General features: G+C 38.8%; 1 protein-coding gene across 1 annotated transcript; it reads left to right on the top strand.

Annotated features, from left to right (window-relative positions):
• The first annotated feature begins 1,070 nt into the window (after positions 1 to 1,070).
• Positions 1,071 to 2,135, top strand: LOC110303812 (trace amine-associated receptor 8c). Its single transcript, XM_021175035.2, has one exon. It carries the CDS (start codon positions 1,101 to 1,103, stop codon positions 2,133 to 2,135), a length of 1,035 nt encoding a protein of 344 aa, XP_021030694.2. The 5' UTR covers positions 1,071 to 1,100.
• Positions 2,136 to 12,126: the final 9,991 nt, after the last annotated feature.

Below are 12,126 nucleotides of genomic sequence, written 5' to 3'. Positions count from 1 at the left end.
GGTCACCCTTGCTCACCGCTCCCCGTGCATCCTCAGTGTAACAGATCCCTGTGATCGGAAAGTTACCCGGATGATGTTGCAGGTTTGCGTCTTTATTTTGTTGCTTCGATTTGAGTTTTGCATCTTGCCATGTGCTTTGGAAATGCCATTGATCAGACAGTCAGAGAGTGTGCGTCTCAAATGAGGTGAATATGGTATAGAGAGTCTGAGAAAACATGTCCTATAAGACTTCCGTGACTGAGCAATGGAATTATCTATTGATTTCTTTCCTCACAATTAATGTGTTGCTACAAACTAATTGCAGAACATCTTTAGGTTTTTTTTTCCCTAAACAGTTGATCACATTTTTCTTTAAAAGTTTTCAGTCTACTACTCTAGAAAGAAAATAGTTTCCCTAAAACATCTGAACTGATAATAATGAATTCATCCGTCAAATAAGAAATATCTATGTATGAGATTAAGAATATTAAATAGTTAATATAATTGAATATAATATAATACTGAACTTTTCAGAGTAGTCAAAAAATTCTTGGTTCTGGCTATCAGCACTACTAGGACCAATTAGCAGTGTATAGAGAAACATAATTTATAGAACTTACTAATTATAATTAACAATAGTGAGTGTGCTTTGAAGATTCACACCTTACACTGTAGGGATCCCTCATGTGAACTTTACAGCAGATAGAGTGGATTGGCTGTCTTCTGAAAACAACATAGGACTTGAAATACTATTAAAGGTGACCTTTGAATGTGCCATTAAACTATAAGTCATCATCTTTTGCAAGAAAGGAATCTACTCTCAATTACTCAGGTAATTGGATAGTTGACAGTCAGTATTAAAATCAATTTGCCTGGGATTAACAGTGACGTTTAACATAGTTATGGGAATAATTATATGACTATAGATGAGAAAATTGTTTTTCTGTGCTTTTATATTTCTTCATTTCTTTACACTTAAAATAGAAAAAAGGATTTATAATCTTGGGTAATATTTAAAATTAATTCTTCATTATGGAGTTCATTTCTTTAATTTTTATATCTCAAAATTACCGCTGTCTTCTAGCAGGACAGAAATCCTTCAAGCATCAAAAAGCAGATTCATGACCAGCAACTTTTCCCAACCAGCCCTGCAGCTCTGCTATGAGAACACGAATGGATCCTGCATTAAAACTCCCTATTCTCCAGGGCCCCGGGTCATCCTGTACATGGTCTATGGCTTTGGGGCTGTGCTGGCAGTGTGTGGGAACCTCCTGGTGGTGATTTCAGTCTTCCATTTCAAACAGCTGCACTCTCCAGCCAATTTTCTCATCGCCTCTCTGGCCAGCGCTGACTTCTTGGTGGGCATCTCTGTGATGCCCTTCAGCATGGTCAGGTCCATCGAGAGCTGCTGGTACTTTGGAGATACATTTTGTAGCCTTCACAGTTGCTGTGATGTGGCTTTTTGTTACTCTTCTGCCCTCCACCTGTGCTTCATCTCAGTGGACAGGTACATCGCTGTCACAGACCCTCTGGTCTATCCTACCAAGTTCACAGTGTCTGTGTCTGGAATTTGCATCAGTATCTCCTGGATTCTGCCCCTGGTGTACAGCAGTGCAGTGTTCTACACAGGCATCAGTGCTAAGGGGATTGAAAGCTTAGTAAGTGCTCTGAATTGTGTAGGGGGCTGCCAAATTGTTGTCAATCAAGACTGGGTTTTGATAAGTTTTCTTTTATTCTTCATACCTACCCTTGTTATGATCATTCTTTACAGCAAAATATTTTTGGTAGCCAAACAGCAAGCTGTAAAAATTGAAACTTCTATAAGTGGCAACAAAGGTGAATCATCTTCAGAGAGTCAAAAAGCTAGAGTGGCCAAGAGAGAGAGGAAGGCTGCAAAAACCTTGGGGGTCACTGTGGTGGCTTTTATGGTCTCGTGGCTCCCATACACAATTGACGCATTGGTTGATGCTTTCATGGGCTTCATCACTCCTGCCTATGTCTATGAAATCTGTTGCTGGAGTGCCTATTATAACTCAGCCATGAATCCTTTGATTTATGCTTTCTTTTATCCTTGGTTTAGGAAAGCCATAATGCTTATTTTAAGTGGGAAAATTCTAAAGGGACATTCATCAACTACAAATTTATTTTCAGAGTAAGCATTAATACCAAATTCAGAAAATTCCTTAAGGCATAAAATTATGAAATGGTGTCAGAACTAAATCTAAGAAATGACTCTTTTGAAGCTAGGAAAATACAGCATTAAAAAAAATTAGTCAGGAGGAATGTCGTGTCAAAGTCAAAACATTAAACTGTCATTGACATTTTACTACATGACAAACATGGCTTTTATGTCACCAGTGTCTTTGAACATCTACTTGCATGGCTTCAGTGCATTGAGTTCGTTTCTTTTTTAAACCAGATCCATGGAAGAGATGTTACCTCTGCTCTCTGATGGTCCCTATGATCTCAGATACGGAGTTGAACTCCGTCCTTCAGCCTAGTGATCTGTAGCTCTTGGTTTATTTGCTTTGTCCAATAGAAGGTTCCATACTATTAAAAAAAATGGATCCACTTCCACCTTGGCAGAGATATTGAAATACTACGCTTCTCATATAGAAAGATTATTATTAAGTTACAAGCTTAATTTTATTGACTAAGTATAAATCTGTTTTAAGGTGTTTCTTAATTTCCAATAGCTTTTGTTCATAAGTGTTTTCTCAGGTTGATACCTATTAAAACTAAATTATATAGAGCTATATATATTTTTTACATAGTTTTAAAAGATGTGCTCAGACACATCAAATAAAATGTCAGCAATCAGATAATTCCCATCAGAAATATTTCCATCAGCATGGCAACTTTTCCAATAATTTAGTGGTAAGGCTATCAATAGCTTATCAGTAACAAGATATAGACACAGTAATAGTGGATTGGGGTAGAGAACAGTGATAGAGTTTGCCTAGTAAGTGTGAGGGCACAGTTCTCATGCCTAGCATGGCTAAGGATGAATGAATGAATGAATGGTAACAGTCATCATTCACACCTAGTCCTCTAAGAACTACCCATGAGACCAAGCATTGCTGCAGTAAAGGTTTCCATTTGTAACAGAAGCCACACTAAACGCTTCCCTAGCTGAGTGTCATGGCCTCTTTACCTTTCCCTATCGAGATGTCATGTTAGTTTTTCTTTCTCTCTTCTGACTTTGACTCAGTCTTACTTTCACACATTGGAAGGTCAGTCCTAAGCAATCACATTTCTCATACATTTGTATAAAAACAGGGACAGAACAATACTAGATATACTAATTTCAACATTAATTTATTTCAAAATAGTCATTAAAGGCAACATTCACTGCCTCCAGTTATCCTGAAATTTTCCATTAATAACATTTTCATGTGTTGTTATAATTGATTCAGGTTGAAATAAATGTTACTTTGACATTTATGTACCATGATGCTAACATGTTATCAATGTATATCTCATGTCATACTTTTGTTTAAAAATGGGTAATATCTACTTGTTTAATAACAATCTTTAATAAAGCATAAGAGAATTTGACAATGCTTGTTTCACACATTAACCTTTGGGCTGTGCCTATGCTAGGCTGCTGTGCTTTTCCTACCTTCTCCATTTCTTGTTTCTTCTCCCTTCTTATTTATTTATCTCTCTCTTTCTCTTTCTCTTTCTCTTTCTCTTTCTCTTTCTCTTTCTCTTTCTCTTTCTCTTTCTCTTTCTCTCTCTTTCTCTTTCTTTCTTTCTTTCTTTCTTTCTTTCCTTCCTTCCTTCCTTCCTTCTCTCTCTCTCTCTCTCTCTCTCTCTCTCTCTCTCTCTCTCTCTCTCTCTTTCTTTCTTTCTTTCTTTCTTTCTTTCTTTCTTCCCTTCCTTCTTTCCTTCTGTCTGTCTGTCTGTCTGTCTGCTTGCCTGCCTATTTGTCTGTCTGTGTGAATGCATGCCATATATGTTGGTTCCTGTGGTGGCCAAAAGGTCACTAGGTCTCCTGGAGAAAGGGTTGCAGGAGATTGTGAACTGCCTCATGTATGCTCTAGAAACTGAGTCTGTGTCCTCTGGAAAAGCAGCAAGCACGCTTGTTGCTGAGACACCTCTCTCGCTGTCATTTGCTGTACTGTTAAAAAATATTAACGGTAAACTGTTAGGATACTTAAGCCATAGAGCAAAGTCATTTTCACTTTTAGGAAGAAACATTTCTGTCCTCTATAAATCACTGTACTGAAGGTTTACAGAATACAGTAAATTGCTACAGGTTTTGTTTTTTGTTTTTTTTTTCCCAGTAAAAATCTTGTCTATGCTATTTGAATATTTTGAACATTGCCTTGTCATTTTTAAACTTGTAAAGATAGTTTTAAAGCAAACAAGTTGCCAAGTTTTACATTTTTACACATCTAATGATGGTCCATATTCTTTCACTCATAAATTTTATGTCACACTTCATCTTCATTTGGTTTTACAAAATGTCTAATGATTAATACCTGAAGAGAACCTAACATTAGTTTGCCTCTCCTAAGATTAGCTGAGAATATAAAGGCCTATATCTTTGAGACTGACTATAAGGACTGCATATGGCAGGTTTCCTTGGATGACAGTTTGTTTTTGTTTTTGTTTTGTTTTGTTTTTTGGTCTCAAGAAGCTATGTACAAAGCCAGGGTTCAGAGGGAGCTCCCAAGGCCAGAGGCCTATGTGTGAAATGCCCAAAATCTTCTACATCATGCACAGGCTTCACTTGGGTTAAGTCACTTGCTATTTGCAAGGGTGAGCTCTCCTCTGGAAAATGGAGTTAAAATGGAGTGTTGTCCATGAAGAACTGTCTGCAAAGCAAAATGGATCTAAGAACTCTGAGGTAAAGAACTGATGAACCACTGTACTTGATGTGTGCAAGAGAAAACCACTAAGATGTTATAGTCAAGAGATTTTAATACATGTCCAATAAAGGAGTCCACAAACAAGTCCTGAATACAGTGTCAACTCCAGATCTTTACAGGAAGAGTAAGAATCCATATGTAAAGAATGAAGACAATGCAATTACAAAATAAAGTGATGCTTGTATGAACAGCTCGCAGCACACTACTGTTATGTGGGTCTTCAGAATTAGTATTTTATTTTTCTTATTATTAATGATATGTTAAAAGTCATTAAGAAACACATTTTTGAGAGATTTTATATACTCAATTCTGAAGCTAAGGTAACTATAGCCATATATGTTTTCATAGTCAACACTTTACACTCATTGTGAACAGTTTAGAACAGCAAAATAAATCCTAATCCAATATTTCCAGAAATACAAGGCGGAGACTTTCGACTCAAGAATTGCATAGGATATTATTTAGATGTTTTACTTTGCCTAAACATACACACACATATATGCACATGGTACTAATGCCAGAGGGTAACAGTGCACCATTTCAGGAGACATTCCAAAGCTTAGCATTGTACACCCTGTTAAGAAAAAAGCCATCAATGTCTAGAGTCCCTAAAGACTCTTGGTGGAGTAAGTTTGCAAAGACAGCAAAAACCACTTGAGAGCCCTGACCTGACGCCCTTCTTCAGGATTGTCCTCTCTCTTGGAGGCCCTGCACTCCAGGACAGGTTTGTGCTGTGTCCTTTCCCCTCAGTGATATCAGCTTCTAAACAGTAACTGCTAAATGAACTAAACTCATTCGTATAAAATTTCCAGCAGGCTTCCCTTCTGAGAGCACAGTGCCTGAAAGAGAAAATGTGAAAACATTCAGAGTTTTACTTCATACAGTAAGTAAAATACTGAGTGAAGTTCCAGGAAGGGGAGATTCAACCAGGTGGGGGAAAGTCCTGTTGGTGACATGAATGGAGCAAAGTCAACACTCTAGCTAATGGGAAGGGTCGCCCTCTCTGTGATCATCTAAGACCATGCTGAGCAAGTTTAAACCATAACTATCACTTTGGTGCACACCGACACAATGAAGCAGCTCATGACAAACCCACCTGCAGCTTTTAATCAAGTCATCTGAAGTATGAAGTAGAGCTCACTGGGGCAGTAGAGGGGAGGGAGTAACATGAGCTCTGGGCTCCTGAGGCTATGGGTCCAGCAGCTTCCTTGTGCCTGCCCTCAGATGGCTCACTTCCACTGAATGAGCCAGGAAGACCTAGGTCACAATGGACAGTGTTAGACACCATGGGATCACTTGATGTCAAAGTTCAAAGGTCCTATCACCACCAGTTCAGAAGTATACAAAGAGCTGTCTTTCAAAACAGTGTGTTAGCCCTCCATGCCAATTCACATGGCTTTGCTTCAGAACCACCAAGGGCTCCCCTGCTCACCCCAATGCAAATCCTCAGCACAGTGTTCCTCCAACTCTTACCTCCAGCACCACAGGTCACCTAATGTTCTGACTTTTTATCAAAGTCCCACCTACCCTCAGTGCACTCTTCTGCTCTTGCCTGTAGACAAAGCCAGCCAGAAGGATAATTCCAAGTGAGGATTGTTTCACCTCAAGGTCATTATGAGGTGTACCGGCCTCTGTGCTTCTTTTTGATGTGTGCAGATACAAGATGAAGTCATTGGACCTTTCCTTTAAGTGGGACATCTATGACTAATGAAGTGTAAAAGCCCTGAATCTTTGTATGAATTACTGGCTTACAGGAAACCATCACCTTACTAAAGCGTTCAGTGTTCTAGGTAACACTTGCTCGTCCCTCCGCGTGTATCCTCAGTGTAATGGATCCATGTGATCTGAAAGCTGCCTGGATGATGTTGCAGGTTTGCGTCTTTATTTTGTTGCTTCTATTTGAGTTTTGCATCTTGCCATGTGCTTTGGACATGCCATTGATCAGACAGTCAGAGAGTGTGCGTCTCAGTCGAGGAGAATGTGCTATGGAGGGCCTGAGACAGCATGACCTATAAGACTTCTGTGACTGAGCAATGGAATTATCTATTGATTTTTATCCCTCACAGTTAATGTGTTGCTGTAAACTAATTACAGAACTCTTTGGTTTCTTTGCCCTAAATAGTAGATTGAATTTCTCTTTAAAACGTTTCAGTCTACTCCTCTAGAAAAAAAAAAAGAATTTTTTTCTTCAGTAGTTTTTGTTGCTGTTGTTGTTGTTTATAATTATTTTATTTATTCACATTCCAACAGTTGTGCTCCTTCCCCCTGCCTCTCATAGGGTCCTTCTTCTCCAGACCTCCCACTCCCCCACCCCTCTTCATCAGCATCCCACTTGCCTGGAGCATCAAGTTTCCACAGGATCAAGTACATCCTCCCCCACTGATGCAGTACAAGGCCATCCTCATCTATTCATGTGCTCAGGCCCATGGACCAGCCCATGCATGCTCCTTGGTTTTTCATTTAATCTCTGGAATGTCTTGCAGGGGGGAAAGCGGTCCAATTTAGTTGACACTGCTGTTCTGTGAGGTTGCAATCCCTGACCTCAATGCAAAGGCTGGCTGTTAAGTATCTGCTTTGTCTCAGTCAGTTGCTGGTAGAGCCTCTCTGAGGACAGCCATGCCAGGCTCTTGTCTGCACCCACAATATGCCCTCAGTAATAGTGTCAGGATTTAGTGTGTGCCATGAGATGGATCCCAAGTTGGGTCAGTCACTGGGTGGCTTTTCTTTCAGTCTCTGTTCCATTTTTGTTCCTGTCCCTTTAGACAGGAATAATTCTTGGTTAAAACTTTTGAAGATGGGTGGGTGGTCACTGACTCAACTAGGGGCCATGTCTACCTATGTCATTTCAGTTAATGTCATTCCCATTGAGTCCTGGTAGCCTCTCACATCCCAGGTCTCTTGAACTGTCTAGAGGTCCCCACATCTGCTCTCTAACTCCCACTGCTGCATATTTCGATTCATTCTCCTGGCCCTCTGGGCATCCCTCCTCTCTCTCCCCATACTAGATCCTGCCCCCTTCTTTCCCCCTTTTTTTCACCTCTCCCATCCAGTTTCCTCCCTCCCTCTACCTCCCATGATTATTTTGTTTCCCTTCTAAGTGGGTTTCAGATATCCATACATGGGTCTTCCTTCTTGTTAAGCTTCCTATGATCTGTGAGTTGTATCATTGGTATTCTGAACTTTTTTACTAGTATCCACTCATCAGTGAGTACATACCATGCATGTCCTTTTGGAACTGTATTACCTCACTCAGGATGATAATTTCTAGTTCTATCCATTTGCCTGCAAAACTCAGGAGATCCTCATTCTTTTTTTTTAATAAAAAAAAATTATATTTACTTAGAAGCATTCAGAATGTCAACAAAACAGCCACAATTTTTTTTTTTTGCAATTACAGAGTGGTATTCAGTTAACAGAACAACAATTATCTTTGTATAAGCTGCATCAGAGACAACTGAAGATGAAAAAAATAAAACCCAAAAATAAAACCAAAGGAAAAAAAAACCAAACTACTGTCCCCATATATAACTAATTTGTGCTGTGCACCAACAAGAACCTGCTTTAAATTTCCATGCCAATTTACAACCCCCAGATTGAACCAGGCAATGTTAGTGGCTATTGAAAATACCACCAGGACAGGGCTATCTAAAGACACATTCGATAGTGTGTTAACTATACAAAAAAAGACACTGTACAGTTTTAAAACAAATCTTACACAGCCTTACATTTCAATTTTTTTCTTTAAAAGGAGTGAGTTGTGTACAGGGGGGTTAAATGCTTTGTAGACAAGAAAAAAAAACTGCGCTAGAACCAACTTATTCATCATCACCATCTTCTTCTTCATCATCATCTTCATCTTCCTCTTCTTCTTCCTCTTCCTCATCTTCTTCATCCTCCTCCTCGTCTTCCTCTTCCTTCTTTTTCTTGCTCTTTTCTGCCTTGACCACCCCCTTTTTCGCTGCATCAGGTTTTCCTTTAGCTCTGTAGGCAGCAATATCCTTCTCGTACTTCTCCTTCAGCTTGGCAGCTTTCTTCTCATAGGGCTGCTTGTCATCTGCTGCAGTGTTGTTCCACATCTCTCCTAGTTTCTTTGCAACATCACCAATGGATAAGCCAGGATGCTCGCCTTTGATTTTGGGGCGGTACTCAGAACAGAACAAGAAGAAGGCCAAAGGAGGCCTCTTGGGTGCATTGGGGTCCTTGAACTTGTTTTTGGTCTCCCCTTTTGGGGGGGATGTAGGTTTTCATTTCTCTTTCATAACGAGCCTTGTCAGCCTTTGCCATATCTTCAAATTTCCCCTTTTCTTTAGCAGACATGGTCTTCCACCTTTCTGAGCACTTCTTGGAGAACTCTGAGAAGTTGACAGAAGCATCCAGGTGCTTCTTCTTGTGCTCCTCCCAGCAAGTTTGCACAAAGAATGCATGCATATGAGGACATTTTGCCTCTCGGCTTCTTAGGATCTCCTTTGCCCATGTTTAGTTGATTTTCCTATTCTTAATAGCTGAGTAGTACTCCATTGTGCAAATGAACCACATTTTCTGTATCCATTCTTCTGTTGTGGGACATCTGGGGTTTTTTCAGCTTCTGGCTATTACAAAAAAGGCTGCCGTGAACTCAGTGGATCATGTGTCTTTGTGGTATGGTAGGGCATCTCTTGGGTATATGCCCAGGAGTGGTATAGCTGGGTCTTTGGGCAGAGCTATTTGCAGTTTTCTGAGGAACCACCAGAGTGATTTCCAGAATGATTGTCCCAGTTTGCAATCCCACCAGCAATGAAGGAGTGTTTCTCTTTTCCATAATCCCTGCCAGCATGTCTGTCGCTTCCATTTTTGACTTTAGCCATTCTGATTGATGTGAGGTGGATTCTCAGGGTCATTTTGGTTTTATTTTTTATTTCCCTGATGATTAAGGATGTTGAACATTTATTTCCTTAAGTGCTTCTCAGCCATTAGAGATTCTTCTGTTGAGACTTCCCTGTTTAGCTCTGTACCCCATTTTTAATTTGATCATTTGGTTTTTTAGAGTCTAACTTCTTGAGTTCTTTGTATATTTTGGATATTAGACCTCTATATGATGTAGGGTTAATGAAGATGTTTTCCCAATCAGTAGGTTGCCATTTTGTCCTATTGACAGTGTCCTTTTCCTTACAGAAGCTTTTCAGTTTCATGACATTCCATTTATTAGTTATTGATCTTAGGGCCTGAAACATCGGTTTTCTCTACAGGAAATATTCCCCTGTGCCAATGTGTTTGAGGCTATTTCTCACTTTCTCTTCTACTGGATTCAGTCTATCTGGTTTTACATGGAGGTTCTTGATACACTTGGTCTTGAACTTTTTTACAGAGATAAATGTGGGTCAATTCACATTCTTCTACAAGCAGATCACCAGTTAGACTAGCACCATTTGTTGAAGATGTTTTCTTTTTATCCACTGTATGGTTTTGGCTTATTTGTCAAGTATTATGTGTCCATAGGTCTGTGGGTTTATTTCTGGGTATTCCATTGATTGACCTGTCTGTCTCTGTACCAATACTGTGCAGTTTATTATCACTATTGCTCTGTAGTATAGTTTGAGGTCAGGGATGGTAATTTCCGCAATTCTCTTATTGTTGAGAATTGTTTTTGCTACCCTGGGGTGTTTGTTTGTTTGTTTGTTTTGTTTTTCCATATGAAGTTTAGAGTTGCTCTTTCCGTGTCTGTAAAGAACTGAGTTGGACACTTGATAGGGGATTGCATTGAATCCGTAGATTGTTTTTTGTAGGATGGCCATATTGTTGCAAAAATGCTCAATAAAGTCCTCACAGGTGAAATCCAAGAACACATCAAAGCTATCATTCATCATGATCAAGTAGGGTTCATACCAGGGATGCAGGGATGGTTCAATATACAAAAACCCATCAATGTAATCCACTATGTAAACAAAGGCAAAGGAAAAAAAATCACATGGCCATCTCAGTAGATGCTAAAAAAGCCTTTGACAAAATCCAACATCACTTCATTTAAAATTCTTGGAGTGATTAGGAATTCAAGGCCCATACCTAAACATAATAAACCTATTATACAGAAAACCAACAGCCAATATCAAATTAAATAGAAAGAAATTTGAAGTAATCTCACTAAAATCAGGGGCAAAACAAGGCTGCCCACTCTTTCCCTGTCTACTTAGTATAGTACTTGAAGTTCCAGCTAGAGCAATAAGACAACAAAGGAGATCAAGGGGATACAAATTGGAAAGGAAGAAGTCAAGGTATCACTATTTGCTGATGATATGATAGAAAATATAAGCAACCTCCAAGATTAAACCAGAGAAATTTTACAGCTGATAAACAGCTTCAGCAAAGTGGCTGGAAATAAAATTAACTAAACAAATGATAAATTGGATGAGAAAGAAAATAGGGAAATGACACACTTCACAATAGTCACAAACAATATAAAATATCTTAGTGAAACTCTAACCAAACAAAGGAAAGACCTATGACAAGACCTTCAAGTCTCTGAAGAAAGAAATCAAAGAAGACTTCAGAAGATGGAAAGATCTCCCATGCTCATGGATTGGTAGGATTAACAGAAAAGAGTTTTTGTTTTGTTTTGGTTTTTGTTTCTTTTTAAACATATGAACGGATAATTGCTTCCTCCATCAGGTAAGAAACATCTTTGTATCAGCCTAAGAATAGTAAATGGTTAATATAATTGCCAAATACTGAACTTTTCAGGGCAGTCAAAGAAATTCTTGGTTGTGATTATCAGCACCAAGTGAACAAATTAGCAATGTACAGAGAAACATAAATTGTAGAACTTACTAATTATAATTAACAACAGTAGGTGTGTTTTGAAGATTCACACCTCAGACTGTAGGGATTCCTCATGAGAAGTTTACAGTGATTGGAGTGGATTGGGTGGCTCCCCAAATATCAGAGGCTTTGAAACACTATTAAAGGTGACTATTTAAATGTGCCATTATATTATAAGCCATTATCTTTTGCAAGAGAGGAATCTACTGTCAGTTATTCAGGTAATATGTTTTCTGGACAGTTGAAATCAGTACTAAATTTGCCTGGGATTAACACTGAAGTTTAACATAGTTATAGAGATAATTATATGACTATAGATGCAGAAATTGATTTTCCAAGTTTTTAAATTTCATTTCTTTATAATTAAAATAGATAAGGGAATTATAATCTTAGGCAGCATCTAAAAGTAACTATTCAGAAAAGAAGTTCAATTTCTTTAATTTTTATATTTCAATTTTTGTTGTCTTCTAGCAGGACA

The sequence above is a fragment of the Mus caroli genome, unplaced genomic scaffold (assembly GCF_978045245.1).
Source record: "Mus caroli unplaced genomic scaffold, Mus_caroli_1 scaffold_9, whole genome shotgun sequence".
Classification (NCBI taxonomy): domain Eukaryota; kingdom Metazoa; phylum Chordata; class Mammalia; order Rodentia; family Muridae; genus Mus; species Mus caroli.
The sequence above is the reverse complement of the archived record's forward strand: the minus strand, read 5'-3'. Positions and strand labels throughout refer to the sequence as shown.

Bases quoted from the DNA above. Each gene is read 5' to 3' on its own strand.
- LOC110303812 (XM_021175035.2), top strand. From the start codon at position 1,101: ATGACCAGCAACTTTTCCCAACCAGCCCTGCAGCTCTGCTATGAGAAC.